Raw genomic sequence first — 26,284 nt, forward strand, 5'->3', positions numbered from 1 at the left:
CAGGTACCTGTCCAATCCTTCTTTGAAGCGCTGTAGCGTGCTCCTGCTTATCACTTCCTCTGGTAGCACATTCCATGTATCCACCACCCTTTGGGTGAAAAAGAACTTCCTGGCGTTTGTTCTAAACCTTTCCCCTTTTAATTTCTCTGAGTGCCCCCTTGTACTTGTAGTTCCCCATAATTTGAAAAATCTGTCCCTGTCTACTTTTTCTACACCCTTCATGATCTTGAAGGTTTCTATCATGTCTCCTCTAAGTCTCCGCTTTTCCAGGGAGAAAAGCCCCAGCCTTTTCAGTCTGTCAGAATATGAGAAGTCCTCCATACCCTTTATTAGCTTAATTGCTCTTCTCTGGACTCTCTCAAGTACCGCCATGTCCTTCTTGAGGTACGGCGACCAGTACTGGACACAATACTCCAGGTGCGGGCGCACCATTGCACGATACAGTGGCAGGATGACTTCCTTCGTCCTGGTCGTGATACCTTTCTTAATGATACCCAACATTTTGTTTGCTTTCTTTGAGGCTGTCGCACACTGTGCCGACGCCTTCAAGGTTGTGTCTACCATCACTCCCAGGTCTCTTTCAAGGTTACTCACCCCTAGCTGTGATCCCCCCATTTTGTAAGTGAACATCGGGTTTTTTTTCTCTACATGCATGACCTTGCATTTCCCTATGTTGAAGCTCATTTGCCACTTTTTGGCCCACTCTTTACAAAGAGGTAGAAAGATTAGTAGCAAGGGGCTGCCATATAACTAGCAGTAGTGGTAAACTCTAAGGTTCAGAGGTAGGCAGATGAACCTTACCAAAGGCAGTATAGCAGATTAGTATCAGTGAGCTATGTCATAACTGACAAGCTATGTTATCATTTGAGGTAGTTTCCGAGAGTATCTAAGAAGGACTGCTGAATTTCAGGAAAATGTATGTTTTTAGGAGCTTCCTAAAGTGCATGTAGGAGGTAGATGTTTTGACCAGTTGGCTCAGTTCTGGGTCTTTGGTGGCAATTTGGTAAGACAGAAGTCTGCCGATGAATCTTTTTTTGATTGCAGCCTTTGATTTGAGGGGAAGGTGAAGATAATGATTGTTGACGTGTGGATCGACCAGGTCCAGTGAATATGAATTGATTGGTGAGGTATGTAGGCAGAAGACCATATAGTGCTTTGTAAAAGAGGTATCTGAATTTGAAGAGAATTTGACCTTCAATCATCAGCCAATGCAGCTTTTGATAGAACAGAGTTATGTGGTCAAATTTTTTTAGGTTGAAGATTAGCCTGACGACAGTGTTTTGGATGACACTTAGTTTCCGGAAATGTCTGTGTAGTCCCGCTAGTTATACAATGTTGCAATAGTCAGGGATGCTTAGGACTAGTGCCTGGACCAAGAGTTGGAATGGTGCCAGTTCAAAGTATTTCCTTATGGACCTGAGTTTCCATAATGTGTTGAAGCCTTTACAAACGAAATTATCTACTTGGGCTGACATTGGTCTGTCTAGGTGGACACCCAGGATTTTAATTGTAGGGGAGATTGGGAAGTTGGTTCCCCTCAAGGTGAGGGAGTCTATTGTGAAGTTGATGGATGAGGCTATGAAGAATTTTGTTTTCTCACTATTTAGCTTTAGTTTAGAGTGGACAATCCAGTCTTCTATCGTAGACAAGACCAAGCCTACGCTCTGTATTTCCATGTGTGTCAGGTGGGTAACAAGGGAGAACGATGGTGATGTCATCAGCATAGCTGTAGTAGGCGATGTTTAGGCTGCTCAAGTGGTCACCTAGAGAGGCTAGGTAGACATTTTTATTACTTACATACTTCTTTGACTTCCCAAATGGAGATCTTAAATTTGCATCAATTGCTTTTTACAGCAATTCCTTCTTTCTTCCAGTTTTTGGTGTGCTCTTTGTGAACCCTCTTGATTTAAATGTAGGGATTATAGCATAAAAATAGCAATACAATATCTCTGTTTTCTCTTCAGGGGAGTCGCTTAATTGTAGTTCATCTTCAACTTTTGCTTCTAAGGTTTGTCACCTATTGCAGTTTATCAGTAAAAAGGCTTACTAAGGCCTACAGCTACACCAGGGATATTATCTTCACTTGAAGAGTACACAGTATAGATATCACCATTATTAGTCCTAAGGATAAGTACGGAAAATTATATAACATGCAGCCAATACAAGCTCATCTTTTTCTTTTCTTTCATACTTCAGTGGTAGTGGTTGCCTGGCTGACATTTAGGGCTCCTTTTACTAAGCCGCGCTAGACCTTAACGCCAGCATTGAGCTGGCGTTAGTTCTAGAAGCATAGTGCGCGGTAATTTCCTGTGTGCGCTAAAAATGCTAGCGCCCCTTAGTAAAAGGATCCCTTAGTCTAAATGTTATACACCAAGATCATGAATTGAACATACACAGCAAGATTTGGCAGAAGTAGTTTATTCTCCCTCCCCCACCTCAGAAATATACAGACAACTCACCACCTTCACTGCTTAATTGATGCAGTGATCACAACAGACTTCCTGCAGAGTAAGTGCTGTTCTTCATAAATAAAAAATGTGAACCAAAGTTAAAGTGCATTTCAGAGGACAAAGACTAAGGCCTCCTTTTACGAAACTGCGATAGCAGTTTCTAGCACAGGGAACTGCGCTGAATGGCCCGTGCTGCTCCCGACGCTCATTGAGTTCCTATGAGCATCAGGAGCAGCACAGGCCATTCAGTGCAGTTCCCCGTGCTAGAAACTGCTATCGCAATTTCGTAAAAGAGGGGGTAAATAACATCTTAGTATATAAATTGAGGCAATGTAGAAATATTAATTAATTTTTAGTTTCTAGCAAAAAAAGTTAAAAAATTAAGGTACTGTTACCTCTCCAAATACTGACAGTAAAGTAGATATCTGAGATTCTCTACAAAGTACCATCTTTTCCAGTTCAAGAAGATGGGTTTCGGGATAATCAGGATATTCAAAGAAAGGCATTTTGATTCAATTTCTGCACAGCAAAATCATTTATTTTCAATCATTCTTCTCTCGTTTACGCTGATGTTTCAGTGTTCTGAAGAAAAGTACAAATATAATAATGAAAAGCAAAATAGTTAGCCATGTATTTTAATACAATAACCAGATGTCTGAATGTAACGAGCTGAACCGCAAACAGAAAACAAAGGACTAGATTCACTAAGGCCACAGATCAGATCCAATCCGTGAGCGATCCGATCCATGGCCAGGGGGCTGATTTATGAATCACCCTCGTGCAAATGAAGGCGATTGGAATCATGCCCCAACCTACTGCACGGATCGCTCTCCAGCAATCCCAATGCATGCGAAGACCATCTTCTTTGCCTGTAGATGGTTTGCGCATGCGCTGGCCCTCCGTGCCCGGTAGAGCTAGAAACTTATTACTTTTTTACTTTACATCGCGAGCCCGTGGTTTTAACCCACTTTAAACCCACAGGTTAAAACCACGGGCTTGCACTGAGGGGAAGGGCAGGAGAGTCGGGGCAGAGTAGGATGGTGAGTCACGGCCGCCGGATTGATCGAGGGCTGTCTCGGGGGCCCGTATGTCAAAGCTGCGGCTGGTCACCTGAAATTCACCGGCGGCATTGATTAGCAGAATCAGGGCAGAGAGCAGGGTTTTTGCTCAAGCGACTGGTCCTCACTAGTCACTTGTTTTTGGATTGGCCAGCCCAGTCGGTGTGCCTTCTTTAGTTTAGTGAATCGCGTCCTTCCTACTTTGCATGCCGTTTTCCCCTCATTTGCATGCGTGGATCAGATCGGAGGATGATCGGCCATGAGGTTAGTGAATCGGGTCATAGGAAAATCGGGTCGCAAAGTGGTCGGGACATGATTGGTATCCTTAGTGAATCTTCTAGTCCAAAGCTGCTTATCTGCAACAGATGTTTTCAGTAGACAGCAGAATTATGTCCCCTTTTATGAAACCAAATGAGGCTTTCTTTTTTTTTTTTTTGCAGGCTGCGGCGATATTAGCTTCAACGCTCATAGGACTTCTACGAGTGTTGAAGTTTTTACCACCGCAGCCAATGATAAAAAAGCTTAACAAAGGCTTCATAAAGGGGGGGGGGGGTTTAATTAGGCACACAACAGGGTGCTAAGATGGAACAGCTCTACAGCTCTTCCAGTGCTCAGAAACTTAGTGCAGAATTCAGAGCGTGTTTGTTCATTTCACACACAGAAGTTTCCTCAGTATTTCATTTAGTTCCTTAACTTATAATGCATATCTTGAGGAAGGGAACTGAACTGATTAATCTGCCGTATACTGAAAATACTGGTTATTTGGTAAGCAACTTTGCTTTTTTCTGCCAACAAACGATACTAAATCATAAATTCAAAAAAATGGTTGACTACAAAGCCTTGGGCTGTTGCTTAGTGTTATAAAATCTATCCATTGTCCAAGAGTGGCCCTTTCACAAATACTGATGTGAACACTGCTGAACTTGTAAAAGACCAGTTGGTCAGTACAGCCTGATCAATGAAGTGAAGGTACGAAGCCAGGGCCATAAGGCTGCTCTGTATACACTGTCCAGAATTTCAGAAGAGCTAAGGTAGCTTCATTAGCTATGATTTAATTAGGTTTAACTTTACCAGTTAGAAGAATACCAGTCTAATAAAACTGAATACACACTGTAACGGTCAATTGGCTAGAGTTCTTTTAACCACTGGAATGTAATCAATGAACCAAGCTCATCTATATGGCATAGCCACAAGACACTCGGGTCGTCCCTTCTCTGGGGGAAAGCTCCCCCTTATCCAATGGCTCACTCACTGAGTTCCTCTCCGAGCAAACTGCTGGAACAAATCAAACACTCTTTGTACTGCCATCTCATACCCCTGGCAGGGATGTATCTGAATCCCCATCTTCCAAAGATGAGCCACAACCACCACCATAACCTTGGTGAAAATGTGGCGGGCTGTCAGCAATCTGAACAGAGGGGCAGCAAACTGGTAATGCTACTGAAGTATGTGAAACCTCAAATATTTCCTGTGGCCTGGAAAGATGGGAATATGCAGATACGCCTGGAGAGATCCAAGAAGGCCAGAAATTCTTCAGGAGCCACTTCTGTGATGACCGACTGGGCCGTTTCCATGTGGAAATGGGGGACCTTCAAAAATACATTTACCGCCTTGAGATCCAAGATAGACCTCCAGTCCTCTGTGTCTTTCTTGGGCACAATGAAGTATCTGGAGTATCTGCATGAGCCCAAGTCAACGTCAGGGCCAGGTTCTATAGCCCAAATGTCCTGAAATCTTTGAAGCATGGTCCTGACCTTGGCCTCCTTTTCCGGCCGCCCAGCCAGAAAGTCGATGAATAAATCCAAAAGGAGGGTAATAAAACTCAATCTTGTGACCCACTGGGATGACATCCAATACCCGTTTGTCCAAGGAAATTTTCTCCCACTACCCCCAGAATGCCAACAGCTGCCCATTCCCCCAATATGCAGGGGCATGACTGTCAACTTGGTGTCATTGGGGCCTCTTGGAGGGAGGGTTGCCACAAGCCCCTGAGGACTGCTGCTGTTAACATATGTTTCAAGTGTTGACCTAAGACAGGGCTTTCTCAAACCTATTCTGGGGACCCCCATAACAAGTCAGGATAGGAGGATGTCCACAACAAACACCCTTGAAACACATTTATATATTCTGGATCTCCAACGCATGAAGATTTCTCCCATGAATAATCAGTATGAATATCCTGTAAGTCTGACTAGCTATACAGCCCTCAGGACAAGACTAAGAAGCTTGGCCCAATGTTGTGCCATCAAACAAAGACATACAGATTTTACTTCTATTACCAGCTGTCCAGAATGCACTACCAAAGAAGTTAACATTACTGACATCCTATGCTATGAGGGGGTGCTGAAAAGTTCTCAGTCCAACCAACCAACTAACTTCCTAAATTCTGAGCATTATCTTGCCACAGTAGCTGAAAAGAATATCATCTTATTTCGTTACAAGCCAATTTGCAGACACAAAATTTTATGTTTTGACATTGTTTCAGGTCATTGATTGAACCATATCCATATCATTCTCTTTTTGGGTGGGCTGAAAACTTTTCCGCACCCCTTCGTATGTTTTGACCAAAACAAAACACAAACAAAACCCCTTTAAGGAAGAACTAGCTATAATCCAGTAAAAATTCACCTAGGGCTCCTGCCCTCCACTCCTCAATCCCACATATTCGGTCAGAATCATCACTTCGTCCTTCGGTTCTCTCCTCCATCCTGGCCAAACAACCAGTGGCATCCAATACAACATGAGAAGCATGCCACTAGCCTGAGCCAGGAACATCTGCCAAAGCAGTAGATTCAAGACGGGTAAAAGCAGTTATCAGCTAAAGAGAAAGAGCCCGAAGAGAACAGAAAGAGTTAAAAAAATTTAAAGGCCAAAATCGGTATTAACTTTTTTTTTTTTACTAAAAAATTTAGGCTGGCAACATTTTTTTAAAAAAAGTTCGTTTCTCTAACTAAATTACTAGAACAAGGCCAGATATGGTTCAAAACTCCAAGTCACACTTCGAGAGCCCTTTACGCGTATTTCAGGCCCAGGACCCCCTTCTCGGGTCTGGCACCGCTCCGTTTCTCTCAGGCTCCCTTTCTCCTCCCCGCCCGCGGTTCAGCATCACTCCGTCCACTCCCCCGCCCTGCCCGTCGCCTCTCCCCTCCCTTCGCGCCTACCCGAAAAGTTGGCTTGACGTCGTTAGTAGCCATTCATACTCCCGGCGCTTTCCCTCCGGCCTCCTCCGACGCAACTTCCTGTTTCCTGCGGGGCGACGGGCGGGAAAGCTCCGGGGCGGTTGCTGTTGGCGACCACAGACACAGAACACACATTTGAACTGAGAGAGAGAGATTTGATCGCGGTGGACAGAGGAGGGGAGGAGGTTAAATAAGAAGGAGAAATGCTGCTCAGAGGAGAGTAGATTCGAGAGGGAGAGATGCCGGATAGGGGGGAAAAAAAGAGAGAGAAAGTGTTGCCGGGGGGAGGAGGGGAGGACTCGGTTGTTGAAAGCCTGCTTCCTCCGGTTTTGTCTTTCATCGCACTGGGATACATAGGGCTGGCTTTCAGCTTCTCGTGCGAGTTTGTTGGGACTGTCTGGGAGCTACTTGGAGAAAAGGCGCAGGAATCAGATTCGTCTTTTGGACAGGCCTAAAGGAAAGCGTTTCAGTCCAGGGCCTCATGGCGCGCGCAGTGAAAAGGCATCGCGAGCTTGCGAACTATCCCCCTTGCAATTTGCGCCCCGGGACGGGGTAAAACGCGGACCTTAAAAATCTGCTCACTAGTTAAATTTATTCTGCTGTTATGGTTAACTCCAGAGCCTCCTTCGTTGGCTCAGTGGAGGGCTCTCTGCTTATACAGTACATTTGCAGCTGGAACGATTACGTGCTCCTGATTTAGATACTCCTAAAGGGAGAAAGTTGCAAACCAGTTGGGAACGCTTTTGGAATTCACTGACACCAACTGCTCGAAACAGGTTGTTGAATTTGTGAGCATATGGTTCGGCTTTGATGCTGTTTGTAGAGCTTTGGGTATTAGAAGTGCTAATCGTGTAGCAGTCTCTTCTAAGGGAGGGGAGGGAAGGTGAAAACTTGAAAATGCTTGTTTGTCTCGTATGTTATTGCACCTTGAAGCACTATTGAACTAATGCCTGTTGGAGGTTGTCCTGTCATGAAATATACATTTAAAAAAAAAATCTGCTCACCTTAAAGAAGTGGAGAGGAGGTGAGTGGGATCTGTGAGGATCGCAGGAGTTAAAAGAAGGATCTCTGCAGGGTTCACATTTTTCCCCAATCCCAACCACAAACACAAAAGAAATCTGCAAGTGTAAAAGTTAAAACGCGGACTCCACAGAACTAAAAGTGCATGGCCTTAAAAAGAAAGCGGCCGTTTTCTAACTCCTGTGAACCTCACGGCACTCACTCACTCTGCAGATCCTCATTTTAACTGCTACAGTCCTCGCAGATCCCGCTGGAGGAGGTTAAAATGAGGATACATTGGGTGTCTCTTTGAGGTCTGCGGGAGTTAAAACATAAGAATAGCCTTACTGGGTCAGACCAATGGTCCATCAAGCCCAGTAGCCCATTCTCATGGTGGCCAATCCAGGTCACTAGTACTTGGCCAAAACCCAAGGTGTAGCAATATTCCATGCTACTGATCCAGGGCAAACAGTGGCTTCCCCCATGTCTTTCTCAATAACAGACTATGGACTTTTCCTCCAGGAACTTGTCCAAACCTTTCTTAAAACCAGCTGTGCTATCCGCTCTTACCACATCCTCTGGCAACCCATTCCAGAGCTTAACTATTCTCTGACTGAAATATTTCTTCCTATTGGTTTTAAAAGTATTTCCCTGTAACTTCATTGAGTGTCCCCTAGTCTTGTAATTTTTGACGGAGTGAAAAATCGATCCACTTGTACCTGTTCTACTCCACTCAGGATTTTGTGGACTTCAATCATATTTCCCCTCGGCCATCTCTTTTCCAAGTTGACAAGCTCTAACCGTTTTAGTCTTTCCTGCAGCCTCTTTCTTTTAAAGGTCATGTGGTAGACATCCGCGAGGTCTGTAGAATCCTCATTTACAGGTCCATCAGAGATAAACAAATTACAGACCGCAACTGTCAAAACCTAGGTGAGCAGATTTTTAATGGCGTTTGGTTAAGATTCACGTGGTCCGCGTTTTACCCAATCATCCTGCTCCCCCCATTTAAATATGCATGTATTAACTTGCTCATGCACTGTACATTCCCACATTTTCTGCCTTTGAATCTGTAAATACAGGATATTTTTATGCTCTTTAGCTTTAATTTACTATTGTGATTTTGATTAAGAATGTTCCCTTTTAATCACTTTGATAATGTCTAAAAAGCATTCCCTACATATGAGACACATTCTACATGTGGAAATGGGCTTTTCTAAAAGTGTGCCAATAAGGGTAGGCGTGCCATAAAAAGGTATCTCCGTGTTCCCAGGTTCTGCATTTGGATGGAGCTGTAGTATACTTGTGCATTTTATTTTATAAAATATGCATGCACATAGTTCTTCTATCCAGTGGCATAGCGAGGGTGACCAGTACCTGGGGTGGTGGCACCCCTCTCCCACTGTGTGTGTGCCCCTTCCCTGTACCTTTTTAACTTTGGCGCAAGCAGCGAAGAACTTGCTGCCTATGTCAACTTCAGAGCTTTCTCTGATGTCACTTTCTCCCAGAAGTGATGTTAGAGAAAGCACTGAAGCCAACGCAGGCAGCAATTTTGTCACTGCTCACGCTGAAGATAAAAAGGTACGGGAAGAGGAGGAGGGGTACTGGCGCCCTGAGGAAGTCCGCGCCTGAGGCGGACCCCCCCACCCCCACTACGCCACTGGTTGTACTTTCCTTGATTCAAGGTACCACACTTAGATTGTGAGCCTGCCTGGACAGAAAGGGAGAAATACTTGAATACCTAACTATTCAGTGTTTTGTAACCTATTTTGGGTGAATCTCTTCATGAAAAGGTGGTTAATAAATGCAAATAGATAAGACCACTGTTTCTCATTGGCAGGGCATTCTACGTATCTACCAGTCTTTGCATTAAAAAAAACCATATATATATCAATAATAATAAAACCCTATAGCGCGCATGCGCTCTTGAAACTCCGTGATTCCTGGTACCGTGAGGTGTGCCTCCGTGCTGAATTCGATTTTCGAACACGGAGGCAGGCCAGAACACGGAGTAACTCCTCCCTCGCCAAAGGAGGTGGATCCTCTGCGAACTACAGCTGTCTCCCTCTCGAGTGCTCGGTCCTGTGAGCGCTGCGGCTCCGCTTGCACTCCTCTCTTCCTCCCGCCTCTCGAACACCATGACGGCATGGCTGCGGGCGCTGGGCCGGCAGCGGCAGCCACCTTCACTCACTGAGAGAGCTGGGACATGGGGAGCCATGATGGGGGGGAGGAGGAGGAGGGAGGCGCCCATTGGTCAGGCCAAAGGAACCGGGCGTCGGGCAGCAACTTCCAGCGGCCGCAGCACTCTAAACACGCTGCTTCGCGGCCTTCTACTGCCCTGATTTGCTCTGCCCGACACGGCAGAGCAAATTAGGGCAGTAGAAGGCCGCGAAGCAGCGTGTTTAGAGTGCTGCAGCCGCTGCTAGAATCTGCATGTTTGTCAGGACCGCGGGAAGGGAAGGGGGGGGAGGGCGACAAGGGACTAGAGACAGTCGGGGAGGAACTGGAGAGGGAAAGGGGGCTGCTTTGGGGGAGGGGTGTGCTTGGAGGCAGACAGCTTTGCTTGGGGGTGGAGAGACAGAATGGGGACCACGGAGAGACGGAGGAACTGGAGGGGGAGAGGGAAAGGAGGCTGCTTTGGGGGGAGGGGTGTGCTGGGAGGCAGACAACTTGGCTTGGGGGGGGAAGACAAAAGGGGGGCCACGGAGAGACAGTCAGGGAGGAACTGGAGGGGGAGAGAGAAAGGGGCCTGCTGTGGGGGAGGGGTGTTCTGAGAGCCAGACAGCTTTGCTTGGGTGGGGGAAGACAGAAGGAGGCCACGGAGAGACAGTCAGGGAGGAACTGGAGAGAGAAAGTAGGCTGCTTTGGGGGGAAGGGTGTGTTGGGAGGCAGACAGCTTTGCTTGGGGGAGGGGAGACAGAAGGGGGCCACGGAGAGAGGGTCAGGGAGGAACTGGAGGGGGAGAGGGAAAGGGGGCTGCTTTGGGGGAGGGGTGTGCTGGGAGGCAGACAGCTTTGCTTGGGGGGGAAGACAGAAGGGGGTCACGGAGAGACAATCAGGGAGGAACTGGAGGGGGAGAGGGAAAGGAGGCTGCTTTGGGGGGAGGGGTATGTTGGGAGGCAGACAGCTTTGCTTGGGGGAGGGGAGACAGAAGGGGGCCACGGAGAGAGGGTCAGGGAGGAACTGGAGGGGGAGAGGGAAAGGGGGCTGCTTTCTAGCACCCGTTAATGTAATGGGCTTAAACACTAGTATATATATATATATATATATATATATATATATATATATATATATACACACACACAACATGAGAATTCTCCTGAATTTATTACTTTTCACATTCATCGTATTTATTTATTCGGTTTTCTATACTGTTCTCCCAGGGGAACTCGGAACAGTTTACATGAATTAATTCAGGTATACACTAGCCTCCTCATTCCAGAGCTTCTTTTCAATTGAAAAAGACCTGCCTTCTGCAAATTTATACCATGGAAATATTGAAATGTCTCATATCTTCCTTCTACCTTTCTTATAATATACACATTTTGAGATCTCTAGGTCTGTCCCTAAATGCTTTATGGTGAAGACCCTAGTACTACTATTACTTAATATTTATTATTTCTAAAGTGCTACCAGATGCACACAGTGCTGCACATTTTTTATTAAAATGCTCAAAATGTAGATCATTTGGGAGTAAGAATCTTATTTTATCATTGCTAAGCGCCCCATCATGACAAGTGAAGTGGAGACCTCTGATCATCATTTCTTTCATCACAGACAATATTTTATCCCCATTATACTTGTTTGCATCTTCAGTAGTGATGCAGAACCAAACTCCTAGGTATTTAAAACTGTGAGGGTATGTGTCCAGTTTTTACAGCACAAGGAAAAACGATCATTTCTAGGTAGAATGTCAGTGGTGATTCAGAAGAGCAATTATATTCAAGTTAATTCAGTAAACCAGAACAGACTATAGTGATATGAACAACAGGACATGTCTTAGCTACTGGCATTACAACACTGAAATTGGAGCACCTATCATTTGGAAAAGGTTAATGCAGGCAACACTGTCAGGTGAAAATGGTAAAGTTGTACAATATTTTCAGATGTCACTGGTGAAATGGTATGAAGAAACAGAACAAGTTTCAGTGTTAAGTATTTCAGAACCACATACAGACATATAAAGAAGACAATTAACAAAACTACCATTTTTTCTTGTTAGTCTGCATTTATAGTACATATTCACGTTCTTAAAGTCATTATCCTGGCTTCCAAATATCTTTCAGCATTCAATAAAATTATTTGTGTGATGTTCAAAGTCTTAAATAGATGTGGCCCCTGATATTTAAGTGAGAAGTGTATATAACCAGCAAGGTGTCTTCATGAGTTCTCCTTTTAGACATACCATAGCTTAATTTACCATGGGAGTCACTAACCTGAGGTAATTCAGTACCTCAGGTAGTAACTACCTTGGTAAGAGCACAAGAACAGCTATACTGGGTCAAACCAATGGTCCATCTAGCCCATTCTGTTTCCAACAGTGGCCAATCCATCTTTGCAAGCTATAGGTGTTTGATTTGTTTATTCAATGTTCTCCCAAAGGAGCTCAGGACAGTTTATATTAATTTAGTCAGGTACTCAAGCATTTTCCCTCCCTGTCTGTCCTGGTAGGCTCACAATCTATCTAATGTACCTAAGGCAATGTGGGGATTAAGTGACTTGCCCAGGATCACAATGAGCAGCATGGATTTGAACCCACATCTTCAGGATGCTGAAGCTGTAGCTTTAACCACTGTGCCACACTCTCCCCTGATGACGGAAGTGTAGAATATGTCCAGTGAACTAAAGCCTTGAAAAGCAATTTTTTCAAATTGCCCCTTAAGACTTCAACACACGAAGGCAAGAAGAAATCTGCCCCTCCACTGCCTTGGAGAAAGAATAAAAATAATAAACTAAACTAATTTCTAGGTCCTTGGAGCTTGTGGCACATCGTCCAACTGGGGCCCAGCTACACTCAGATTTTTGTAACATAGCTGCCAAAATGTGCTTTCCTGTGCGGTTGCAGGAAGAACATTCTGGGCCCCTGAAAGATGCTGATCAGGTCTGAATAAGCACTGCTCTGTTACAGGAAAATAGGCCAATGGAATCACTTACAGTCATTTGAAAATATTAGGATACCCCATGAAATATTCAGTTCTTTCTTAAGAAATGTTCACATATCAATGTTAAATCTTTTTTTTTAAATTTATCTCTAGAAAATAAGTGATGTAATTGCAGGTAAGCAACAAAATTTTCCTTGATTTATTCATGAAACAAAAGATATCCACAAAAATGTGCATTTAACTCAGGAATAAATTAGGACACCTACACATATCCTCCCACTTAAAGTGGCGCAAATCACACACAGGTGTATCACATCAGGTGCACGTGATTATAACATCGTTACTCATTTTGAAGGAGGTTTGTTCTACTTAAACCTCATACATTTAGTTTGATGTGCTCATGACTGCTGCGGTGAGAGTGAACACCATGGTGAGATCAAAAGAGCTGTCTGAGGCCTTTAGAAAGAAGATTGTAGCAGCTTATAAGTCTGGTAAGGAATTTAAAAAGATCTCAAAAGAATTTGACATTAGCCATTCCATGGTCCGTAAAATAGTGTACATATGGAGGACTTTCCAAACAACTGCCAACATGCCCAGGTCTAGCCATCCAAGCAAGTTGACCACCAGATCAGATTGCAAGATGCTAAAAGAAGTCTCCAAAAACCCTAGAATGTCATCACGGGACCTACAGCAGGCTTTTGCTACTGTTGATGTGAAAGTGCATGCCTTTACAATCAGAAAGAGACTGCACAAATTTGACCTGCATGGGAGGTGTGCAAGGAGGAAACCTTTGCTCTCTAAGAGAAACATCAAGGCCAGATTGAAGTTTGCCAGAGAGAACGTAGACAAACACCAGAACTAGGGTTTACTTTAAATGTGCCTGCATAACATTTAAGATCCTGTTTGGTATTTGCCCTTTACTAATTCCTTTGTGTTGGAATTCGAAAAGATATGGTCTAACTAGAACCATTCAAAAACTTACACTTTCCTTCCCTTTACTGGCAAACTGGGAAAATTGTTATTTTTCAAAATAACAGATCTATGGAACAACATTACAGCTGCGAGATCTGAGCGCTCTTCAAATATTTCGTAAACATCTGAAAACTTGGCTATTCTCAAAATTGTAAAACTCTCTTTATCTTTTAATTTTCATCACTGTAGATTTTTCTGTAAACCGAGTCAAGCTCTATTTGTATAGAGATGACACAGTCTATAAATTTAAGGTTTAGTTTAAGACTTCTGGAATAGTGTTCTACGGACAGATGAGTCTAAAATTGATTTATTTGGGCACCAGAAAAGAGGACATGTTTGGCATACACCAAATACAGCATTCCAGGAAAAGAACCTAATACCAACTGTGAAGCATGGAGGTGGAAGTGTCATGGTTTGGGGATGCTTTGCTGCAGCAGGACCTGCCAGCTCACCATCATAGAATCCACCATGAATTCTACCATGTATCAGAGGGTGCTTGAGGAACAAGTGAGACCACCTGTAAGAAAATTAAAGCTGAAGTGGAACTGGACCCTGCAACACAACAATGACCCAAAACATACCTATAAATCCACCAAGGACTGGCTGAAAACTGGAATGGCCGAGTCAAAGCCCTGATCTTAATCCCATTTAGATGCTGTGGGGTGATTTGAAATGGGCTGTACATGCAAGAAACCCCGCAAACATCTCACAGCTGAAAAAATTCTGCATTGAGGAGTGGGCCAAACTTTCCTCAGACCAATGTCAGGGATTGGTAGTTGGCTACAAGTGCATCTCACTGCAGTTATTTCAGCCAAAGGGGGAAACACTAGCTATTAGGGTGTAGGGTGTCCTAATTTATTCCTCAGAATACACATTTTTGTGGATATCTTTTGTTTACCTGCAATTACATCGCTTTCCAGATATAAATTTAAAAAAAATAAGATTTGACATCGATATGTGAACATTTCTTAAGAAAGAACTGAATATTTCATGGGGTGTCCTAATTTTTTCACATGACTGTAGTTTGGCAGGGAAGAATAAAACTCTGAAGGAGCCTTGTCTTCATCTTCTAGAAGGTGTCCAGCATATAAAAATGTAGAACTACAGGAAATGTGTTACCTCACTCTGAAGCCCATCTGAGCCTTGGCTTCCCATTGTAGGGGCTAAGGGGAAAAGAGCAAAGCACAGGGTTTGCCAATCTGGTCCCCAGCAGTTCTAAACTAAACTAAACCTTGGTTTTATATACCGCACCATCTCCACGAATGCGGAGCTCGGCACGGTTTACAGGAAGAAGGATGAGAGAGGAACTACAGTGGAGAGATTAAAGAGTTAGGTGTAAAGGGGAAAGGTGAGAGGCCTAAGAGGGGGGAAGTGTTACAGTTTTGAGAATAGCCAGGTTTTTAGGTGTTTGCGGAAGAGTTGGAGGGAGCTTGAGGTTCGGAGTGGGGAGGTGAGGTTATTCCAGATCTCAGTGATTCTAAAGGGGAGGGATGACCCAAGTTTGCCTGCATGGGAAATACCTTTTATGGAAGGGAAGGATAGTTTAAAAATTTGGGAGGATCTGGAGGAAGTAGGGGTTGGGGAGTTCCAGGATAGAGGGATAACGGCAGGAAGGATGCCATGCAGGATCTTGTAGGCCAGACACGCACATTTGAAGTGGATCCTGGGGATTACTGGGAGCCAATGGAGCTTAGACAGGAGTGGTGAGACATGATCAAATTTGCTTTTCGCGAAAACAAGCTTAGCTGCGGCGTTCTGAATTCGCTGAAGTCTGTGGAGGCTTTTCTTGGTTAGGCTGAGGTAGATAGAATTGCAATAATCCAATCTGGAGAGGATGATGGATTGTACTAGGACTGCGAAGTGTTTTTGGTGAAAATAGGGTCTGACTTTCCTTAGCATGTGAAGGCTGAAGAAGCATTTCTTCACCAGGGATTGGAGATGTTCGTTGAAGGATAGAGAAGAGACTAAGGTGACACCCAGAACTTTACTTGAGAACTCGAGCTGTAATGGGGGGCCGGAGGACAATGGGATGGAGGAAGGTAGATGGTCTAATTTTGGGCCGAGCCAAAGAAGTTTTGTTTTGGACTCGTTTAGTTTCATATGCATTGTGAATGCCCAGGATTGGAGGTTCTTTATGCATGAGGATATGTTCGTGGAGAGGTTAGTGAGGTTCGAGTCGGTCTCAAGGAGGACGAGGATGTCATCAGCGTAAGTATAAAGAGTTTCAAGGGGAGATAGTTGGAGTAGTTTCAGGGAGGACATGTAAATGTTAAAGAGGATTGGGGAGAGGGGTGAGCCTTGTGGGACACCACAAGTCGGGGTCCAGGGGGAGGATGAGGTGCCGCTCATGTTGACCATGTTCTCTGGTACAAATAGAAAGTAGAGAGGTCTTGTTCCAAAGAGATTAAACTGATCAGGGGCATGCGAATCAACTTTTCAAAATAAGGTTGCTAAACCCAAAAGAAATTACCCTTTATTGGACAGTCAAGCTTTCTCAATATTGGGGTGTTTAAGCACCCATAGAGCTGGCACCAGATTATCTAGGAGATCTGATCATCACAAGAGAGAAACAGAATGAAGCTGTGGCTGGTTGTTAGGGATTGGACACTGGGGAGTACTGAAACCTTGAAAAAGAGAAAGTAGTGCCCATCCTTTGGGTGCTGCCTGACATGAGAAATGAAGCACTGGGAAATACAGAGCCATAAAAGAGAATGAGTGAGTGGAGAGAAGTGTGATTGGAGCACAGAAGATCTGTTTGCCTACCAAGACAGTGACAGGAATGAAGTACAGGGATTAACCTATGCCCAGAAGCAAATATGCACTATCAAGGGCCCTACACTTGGGTCAGGATCTTTTGCTGGACATCCCTTCCCACAGACATTAAATATGAACGCAACAGGACAAGAATGTTCTCAGTAATGGCCACAGTATAATGGAATGCCCTACCAAAGGAATTAAGGGAAGAAAAAGATGTAAATAAATTCAAAAAGAAATCTGAAGACACTACACAGAATACTTTTGCTGACATTTCTCTGCTAGCAGCCATGAGGCACTCGAGGGTGGAAGCGTCAGTAAATTGATCAATGTGTGTTCCTAAGGTCACTGTAAATGTTGGTAGATTAATTAGTATATGTTCCTAAGATTATTGTAACTTTGATCATTCATTGTAACTATCCCTCTCTTTTACTAAGGCGCGCTAGCCGTTTTAGCATGCGCTAAATGCTAACGCGTTCATAGAATATAATGGACGCGCTAGCATTTAGCACGCACTAAAACGGCTAGCGCACCATAGTAAAATGACCTCTATATGTTCTAAAGTTGTTGTAACATTGATTGTTCATTGTGATCCACTTCAAATTGAATACATATTAATGGTATAGAAATGCCAATAAAGATTAAGCACAGTATTGAGAATTAAGGCTTTTTAAAAAAATATTTATTTATTTATTATTTATATTCTTATACAAATCAAAGATCACAACTTTGACAAAGGAAACATAAGAATAGCCTTACTGGGTCAGACCAATGGTCCATCAAGCCCAGTAGCCCGTTCTCACGGTGGCCAATCCAGGTCACTAGTACCTGGTCAAAACCCAAGGAGCAGCATAATTCCATGCTACCGATACAGGACAAGCAGTGGCTTCCCCCATGTCTTTCTCAATAAGACTATAGACTTTTCCACCAGGAACTTGTTCAAACTTTTCTTAAAACCAGCTATGCTATACATTATTACCACATCCTCTGGGATCGCGATCCAGAGCTTAATTATTCTTTGAGTGAAAAAAAATGTCCTATATTGGTTTTAAAAGTATTTCCCTGTAACTTCATCGAGTGCCCCCCTAGTCTTTGTAATTTTTGAAGGAGTGAAAAATCGATCCACTTGTACCCGTTCTACCCCACTCAGGATTTTATAGATTTTAATCATATCTCCCCTCAGTCATCTCTTTTCCAAGCTGAAGAGCCCTAACCGTTTTAGTCTTTCCTCAAACGAGAGGAGTTCCATCCCCTTTACCATCTTGGTAGCGTTTCTTTGAACCTTTTCTAGCTCCACTGTATCTTTCATGAGATAAGGAGACCAGAATTGAACACAATGCTCCAGATGAAGTCACACCATGGAGCGATACAAGGACATTATAACATTCTTAGTTTTGTTAACCATCTATTTTTATATAATTCTTAGCATCTTGTTTGCTTTTATGGCTGCAGCCACACATTGGGCGGAAGGTTTCATCGTATTGTCTACAAAGATACCCAGATCCTTTTCTTGGGCGCTAATCCCCAAGGTGGACCCTAGCATCCACTAACTGTGATTCAGGTTATTCTTTCCAATGTGCATCACTTTGCATTTATCCACATTAAATTTCATCTGCCATTTGGACGCCCAGTCTTCCAATTTCCTAAGGTCCGCCTGCAATTTTTCACAATCCACATGCGTTTTAACAACTTTGAACAGTTTAGTGTCATCTGCAAATTTAATCACCTCACTTGTTCCAATTTAAGATTATTTATAAATAAGTTAAATAGCACCAGTCCCAATACAGACTCCTGTGGCACTCCACTGTTTACTCTCCTCCATTGAGAAAAATGACCATTTAACCCTACCCTCTGTTTTCTATCCGATAACCAATTCCTAATCCACAACTGAACTTTGCCACGTATCCCATGACACTAATTTTCTCAGGAGCCTCTCATGAGGAACTTTATCAAAAGCTTATTGAAAATCTAGATACACTATATCAACCCGCTCACCTTTATCCATATGTTTATTCACACCTTCAAAGAAATCAAGCAAATTAGTGAGGCAAGATCTCCCTTGGCAGAACACATGCTGACTTCGTCTCATTAAATCATGTTTGTCTACGTGTTCCACAATTTTATTTTTTATAATTGTTTCTACTATTTTGCCCGGCACTGAAGTGAGGCTTACTGGTCTGTAATTTCCTGGATCTCCCCTGGAGCCGTTTAAAAATTGGCGTAACATTGGCCAGCCTCCAATCTTCAAGTAGTGACCAAAGAGAAAAAGAAAGCAATTATTTGCTATAATAATACCTTTAGCGCACATGCACACTTCAATTTTCGTGCCTCTGTGGTGCCGTGTCCCCGCATGCGCAGTAGAAGGAGCCAGTGGTGGTTTCCCCTTCGCTCTCCCTCGGCGACGCTGGCTCCTGCGTATGCGGAGGTAACTTAAGCATGGACGCATGGAGGCGGCGACCACAGCGGTGACTCCCCCCCCACAAACCTTCACTCCATCTAACACAGTGGTCTCAAACTCAAACCCTTTGCAGGGCCACATTTTGGATTTGTAGGTACTTGGAGGGCCGCAGAGAAAATAGTTAATGTCTTATTAAAGTAATGACAATTTTGCATGAGGTAAAACTCTTTATAGTTTATAAATCTTTCCTTTTGGCTAAGTCTTAATAATAATATAATTTATAGCTAAAGAGACATATGATCAAGAAACTGTTTTATTTTACTTTTGTGATTATGATAAATATACCGAGGGCCTCAAAATAGTGCCTGGCGGGCCACAAGTTTGAGACCACTGATCTAACAGGACCAGTGAGAACACAAAAATAATGGAAGCAGGCATACCGATGCTCAGCAACTGGACTGTGGTTGGCGGTTGTTCAGACTGAGGAGGAGTGATTTAAGGGTAGGTGGGAGTAGGGGACTGGAGCTAAAGCATCTCAGCGCACGAGAACGAAAGACACACAGAAAGACAGCGGACAGGGAGAGAGACAGAAAAAAACAAAGACATAGCGGGTAGAGAGAGAGACAGACAGAAAGGAAGACAGACAGGGGGCCAGGGAGAGAGACTGAAAGACACAGAGGGCCAGGGAGAGAGACAGAAAGAAAGACAGACAGCAGGCAGGGAGGGAGAGAGATAGAAAGAAAGAAAGACAGCGGGAGGGAGAGAGACAGAAAGAAAGGAAGAAAGAGACAGGGGCAGGGAGATAGAGAGACAGACATATATTCTAGGCCTGTTAATGTAACAGGCTTAAACACTAGTATACTATATTATAGTCCACAACAAATAAAGTGGAGAAATCAATCACTTCAAGGGAAGTTGAAATTTAAAGAAATTGTGTTATAAGAATTACAAAACTGCAGGATTAATTACTTATAGCCTGGTTGGTGATATCAACGGCTGTATCTGGGATTCCTGAGGCTGCTTTACCTTCCCAAAAGTATTGCAATTGGTCTGGTCCATAAAAAACATATCTGTTAGTCTGGTAGGTTATAAATATAAAGCATTTATAGGAAAAACAAAGTTGAAAGGTAGCTCCCAAATTTAATACTGATTGATGATAGATTAGAAACTTTTTATGCCTGGACTGCATCCACTTGAGAATTAATGCTTTTAACAACTGTCCAGTCTGTAAAGTGGTATGAAAGATGTATGAGCCTGGAGGAGAAAGCAATGGTCAGAGACCAAGAGTAATAAATTTTTTGATACTTTTTTAACTGTTTTACTTTGGTTTTCCTATCTTTTCTTTTTTATGTATCTGTACTTTGCTGGAGAAACTAATAAATGGGACTTGTATACGTTTACAGTAATTAAGAAAAGTCCTGCAGCTGTGTTTATGTCTTTGACATTACTGTGCCTATATAATGCTAATTAACAAAGCAGGCGTAACCTAATAGTTAATGCAGTGGGCTGAGAACCTGGGGAATTGAGTTCAGTTTAACCACGTGAAACACTCCACATTCACAAACTCAAGGGACAAATTATTCAAAACTCCAATACCCTTGAACCAAATTCTCTTGTTCCCAAACAAAGGAATAGATTCTATTCACTTTTATTATTAACTTATGTTTGGCTCTAACACTCAGTGTTTAAATGCAAAAATGCATCACAAGTGCAGCAAAAGCTGTAAGAATCTTCTACAGGAGGAGGAAAAAGCCTCAAGCCTGCCGTTGCTCATTAATGTTCATGCGGGCATAACTCAGAGCTATCTCATCAGCAAATAAACCCCTCCTCCATCCGTTCCTCCAAACTTTTTTCTTTCTTTAATTTCATTTTATTCTTCAATTTCTAAAAAAAAAATATTAAAGATATAAATACGTGAATCGATCACAATATCTAAATTCACATCCACAACTCTTAGGAGCCAGACTTTAACAGCTCCACAAGTGCATCATGAGCCAAACACAAAAAATTCTAAACTAACAGCTGTGTTCGGGAGCGACCATATAATTACTAGTGCTAGTGTTATAGCGCCGGCCGCAACAGTAACAGCTTGGACACTCATAGGAATTCTATGAGCGTTGGAGCTGTTACCGTGGCGGCCGGTACTAAAAACGCTAGCGCAGCTTTGTAAAGGAGGGGGAAGTAATATAGGCACAAGTTTCATCTCAAATAGATACCCAAAGGAAAAGGAGGAATTTGCTAGCCCCCCCAAAAAAAAAACAAAAACAAAACCCAACAAAACTTAGTTATTTTAGTTGTTTTCAAAAGTCATAGCTTCTTATGGTAAGTGATAATAATGTTCATTTACAGCACATATGCTTTCAAGAAAATCCATAATGGTCCCTTAATTAGCCTCTCAAAGCTAAATGTGGTATTAATAATACTAAGTGCATGTTAAGACTTTCCCCAAAGTAAGCCCTTATTTCACTTAGCTATCTGGTACTGTTTGGTGTGGGAGATGCTGCTGAAATGTGGAAGCAGGCATTAGACCTATTCCTAATGCTATTTGTCTCTTTTACTCTTTGGTGTGGGGGAGAAAGGAGGGGGGAAGACTATTGAAATTTGGAAATAGCTCTAGGGGAAAGCTCTAGTGTCTATTTGTCTCCATTTCAAAGTGGAAGTGCAAACAAGATTTCAATATAAAAAATAAGCAAATTATAGCTGCACAGACATACTTCCTGAGGGGGGGGGGGAAGCAGAAATCTACACAAGTTGTAAAGTAAAGGACTTGGGGGTAATGGTGGACATGACAATGAAGCCGTCGGCACAGTGTGCAGCGGCCGCTAAGAGAGCGAATAGAATGCTAGGTATAATCAAAAAGGGTATTACAGCCAGAACGAAAGAAGTTATCCTGCCGTTGTATCGGGCGATGGTGCGCCCGCATTTGGAGTACTGCGTCCAATATTGGTTGCCGTATCTTAAGAAGGATATGGCATTAGTCGAGAGGGTTCAAAGGAGAGCAACACGTCTGATAATAGGTATGGAAAACCTTTCATACGCTGAGAGATTGGAGAAACTGGGTCTCTTTTCCCTGGAGAAGAGGAGACTTAGAGGGGATATGATAGAGACTTACAAGATCATGAAGGGCATAGAGAGAGTAGAGAGGGACAGATTCTTCAAACTTTCGAAAAATAAGAGAACAAGAGGGCATTCGGAAAAGTTGAAAGGGGACAGATTCAAAACAAATGCTAGGAAGTTCTTCTTTACCCAACGTGTGGTGGACACCTGGAATGCGCTTCCAGAGGACGTAATAGGGCAGAGTACTGGGGTTCAAGAAAGGATTGGACAAATTCCTACTGGAAATGGGGATAGAGGGGTACAGATAGAAGATTACTGCACAGGTCCTGGACCTGTTGGGCCACCGCATGAGCGGACTGCTGGGCACGATGGACCTCGGGTCTGACCCAGCAGAGGCATTTCTTATGTTCTTAATCACTTATACTGTGGGCATGATGATGTGCATGTCAGAGGTATATGTGTTGGGTATGGTGGGGGGGGGAGGGAAGAAGCATGCATTTTCACTTTTTCCTCCAAATTTATTACCACCTTCTCACAGTGGCTGTGTTCTGCACATCTTCAAGTAGTGTAGCTTGCCACTTGGCCTTCCCATCATCACTTTTGCTGCCTAGTATTTCAAGCAGCAGGATAAAAACAAAAGCCGCCAGCATTCAAATTCTGCTTCTCTCAATGATTTTCCTGGTAACCTTGGGCAAGTTATTTCATTCTCCATTGCTTCATTTACAAATTTATAACTTGACTTACTAATATGCATTCTAGTGTAATAGGTGTGTCATTCTGGACAAACAGGTAATATCCCAGTGCTCATGAGCCATGCAGAAGAAATCCACTCCTGCTTTTGAATCCCTTCTTCTCCTGTCCCCTTCTGTTGTTCCTTCTGAATGCGAGCCAAAAGGAGTCTTTCTGACTTGCTCTGTTTATTTCTTTATTTTTTCAGACTTTTTCACTATATTTTGACTGCTTTTGGTGCTAGGAGCTCCCCTAGTCGAGGGTCCAGCTCTGCCTGCGTGGAGGAGAAGCAGTTTGAGGTCTACAGCTGATAGGCTAATTGCTCTATGGTACCTGTTAAACAGCCTGCAGAAACCTTTTGGAACTCTGGGTCCATTCCCTTTGTAGCACTGTTCGCCTACTGATAGAAAACTGGAACGCTCTTCCGGAGTCTGTCATAGGGGAAAACACCCTCCAGGGATTCAAGACAAAGTTAGACAAGTTCCTGCTGAACCGGAACATACGCAGGGAGGGCTGGTCTCAGGGCGCTGGTCTTTAATCAGAGGGCTGCCACGTGAGCAGACTGCTGTGGATGATGGACCACTGGTTTAACCCAGCAGCGGCAATTCTTACGTTCTTATGCAGAGACTTGAGCACAGGCTGTCAAACATCCATAGGGGGGTCAGCGGGGTCCTGCAGGGTGCCAGCTGTGTTTTGCCTCTCCCCTTTCAGGTCTTCAGGGGTTCAAGGCTCAGTCAGACAACTGTTAGACTGACAGCCTGAAGATTCAGCGATGGAGAAGCAGTCTGAGGCAGTGATTTCTTCTCCCAGATTCAGCTACCTTTGGAGCTGAGGCAGGTTGCAGCATATTTCCAGAACCTATGAGAAAAATTGGGAGAGGGGGGTTGTCTTTAAAACCTGTTTTTATACATTTCTGCCCCTTCCCTTAGTTTCCCCACCTCTAAAATCCTAAAATTGTTAAATTTTTATTTTAGTTAAAGCATTTTAGAGCTGTTTTAGGGTGCCAAAATGCCACCTTGGCCATCTTGGATTTCCTGATCTTTTTAAAGTTCTTCAGAAGCTTCAGATCACTTTGTTTTGCCTCAAAACTGGCAGGGATGGAGTTCCCAGGCTTCTTTACCCCTAATTCATGCCATGTTTGTGCTGGATGGACGCCCAAAGAGCACCATTGTGCCATGTGCCATGCAGCATGTGAAGAGGGATGAGAGCAGTCAGCTTAGGCTAACCTTTGCTGTCTAGGGCTAAGGAATGGTCGGGGAGAGTCCGTTGGTTGGGAGTAAATCTATTCCAGACCCTCAGAATGGCAGACATCCTAAGCATGGGTGCAGAGGCCACAGATCCCAAGAGACGCAAGATGGGATAGGCCTTAGATGCCAGGGCCAATCAAAGCCTTAGGCCCTTCGCACTAGAAAGGAAAAGGCCTGCCATTTTGAAGATGGGCCTGCCGACTAGAGGGAGTAGGCATTCCGCCGGCCTTTGTCATAAAGATATGGGGGGCGGGGAACCCTGGTGGTGGAAGGGAGTGGGTATCTCTCCTGCCATCCTTTAATTTAAAGGTGGGATGCCAGCATCATTGAGGGCATCAAATGGCCCGGGGGGGATCGGTGGGAGGGAGGATTGGGGGGGTCTTTTATGTTTTTAATTTGCCGGGGGGGGGGGGGGGGGCTGAGCTGTCAAACCTTACTTTCCTGTCAGTACCTGAGCCAATCAGCTCAGACCCTGGCACAACATTTTGCCCACAAATGTGGCATAATAAGTTTAGGGACTCACCCAGCAATGATAGAGAATCACCCAGATTGCTCCTTTCAATATTAATGAGCCCATTTAACTACCATTTTAATATTAATTACTTTGTTGCACTACATTTTCATGGCAGAATCTGAGACTGCTAGGAAGCTTAGAAAAGACCACAGTGAGCCGTTCTGATAATTGGCCGGTAAAATACTGGTATGCTAAACCGTCTGGGACTGGTTTAGCAACCATCATTAAGGGAATGGTAAGTTGTGAAAATTCAGCCCTATGTCCCTATCGCCTGCACTGCCAGTTAAGAGCTAAGCATATTGATGCTGGATGTACAGTAGAATGGTGAGTGAGAGAAGTGGCTAACAAGTTTAGAGTCACAGGTTCTGCCCAGTGGTAGGTGGTTCCTGGCTCTTTGTCATACTCATTCAGTACTGGTTATACCATTAGTGAGAGCCACAGCTGAGTCATTATATCAGACTTCATCCTTGCCAGTATTCAAATCCAGGCTAAAAGCCCACTTCAAGGTTCCCATACTAGGAAAATTTAAGAGTTCCCTGAAAACTTCTCTTTAAGGATGAGTTTGAAACCTAAATTTACTTACCTCAACATTGCTAAACAACTGATCAGTTAATCATTCAATTTCCTCTATTTTCTTAGAGATTTTTCCAGTCATGTCCCCTTCCCTTTGTCTTCTCCTTTATTGTTAACTTTTCTTTATGCCATTGTAGTTCTCTCCCTCTATTCCTTTTGTTCCTGTAAGTTGTTGTCCATTGTTTGTCTTGTGTGCATTTTTGTACCCCATTTTTATTATTATGTACAGCACTTAGAAAGTTTTATAAGCATTTTAATCAAATTTTAAATAAGCTGTAAACTGTTAACTCCTAACCCCACTCACTTGTAAAGCACTCTTGCCTGTCTTAGAAACACCCTAACCTCCTACTTCTCCTGTTTCTCCATTGACTAGATTGTAAGAAGGGGCTGCCTCATGAATGTTTTAATATACAGTGCTACAAACGTCTAGCAGCACTATAAAAATGATAAGTAGAAGTAGTAATAGCTAAACCCATTATGTTCACAACAGACCTTTCAACTTCCTGATTTTTTTCCAGGCTTTTAAGAGTTTGTTTCCTGCTGCAGAGTACAAATGTCCAAAGGTATGAACCCCCGTTATGAGAAAAAAACAGCAATGACAGGAAGGAAAGAGACTACAGACTTGTTTCTGGAAGTAAATCAGTGTGATTATCCCAGATCTCATGCTTTCAGTCAGGGCAGGATTAATTCATTGAGGGTCCCTAGGCACACAAGTACACTGGGCCCCCTGCCCCACCATGCCCTGCCCCCATATATTTACCCATTTTCTTATTTACTTCTTTATTTCCACTTTATTTCTTTTATTTTAAAATTCAAAACAAACAACAAATATTACCATACCAGTGCCAGTATACAGTTTTTCTTCTATGCAACCTCCAAACATCTCTGAACAAATCTCCCCTTCCTTCCTAGAGAAAGAGATCTTCAGCTGGCAGGGCTTTGGGAAGCCCACCAATTTTATATTTTGCATATAGGTAGGAGGCATGGCGGGAAGAAAATTTAGTGCCCATCATTTTATTGGACTAATACATTTCTCACTTAGCTTTCAGAGGTTAAAACCTCTTTCTTCAGATCAGTAAACTATACTGCTGTTACAGTATCCTTGTCCTGACTTGAGGAAAGGAGTTATGGTCTCTGTATTAGTAAAAAAATGTATTAAAATTAGTTCAATAAACAGTATCATCTTATTTCCATTTTCTATTAATAAATGATTATCAACACAGCTACAATAATACCTCATCCTGAAACAAAAATA

General features: G+C 43.3%; 1 protein-coding gene across 4 annotated transcripts in view; it reads right to left on the reverse strand.

Annotated features, from left to right (window-relative positions):
* ORC5 (origin recognition complex subunit 5) overlaps window positions 1-7,396 on the reverse strand; it is a 144,054-nt gene extending 136,658 nt beyond the window's left edge. Inside the window, exons 1-2 of one of the 4 annotated variants that reach the window (XM_033958469.1) lie at window positions 7,270-7,396; window positions 2,846-3,032 (exon numbers count right to left, since the gene is read on the reverse strand). In XM_033958469.1, coding sequence (XP_033814360.1) covers window positions 2,846-2,956 — 111 coding nt within the window. In that variant the 5' untranslated portion in view covers window positions 2,957-3,032; window positions 7,270-7,396. Of the gene's footprint in view, window positions 1-2,845; window positions 3,033-6,136; window positions 6,620-6,669; window positions 6,933-7,269 lie in introns of those variants that run through there. The other 3 variants (XM_033958467.1, XM_033958468.1, XM_033958470.1) reach the window with 3 other exon arrangements.
* Between the last annotated feature and the right edge of the window lie 18,888 nt (window positions 7,397-26,284).

The sequence above is a fragment of the Geotrypetes seraphini genome, chromosome 9, assembly GCF_902459505.1.
Source record: "Geotrypetes seraphini chromosome 9, aGeoSer1.1, whole genome shotgun sequence".
Taxonomy (NCBI): Eukaryota; Metazoa; Chordata; class Amphibia; order Gymnophiona; family Dermophiidae; genus Geotrypetes; species Geotrypetes seraphini.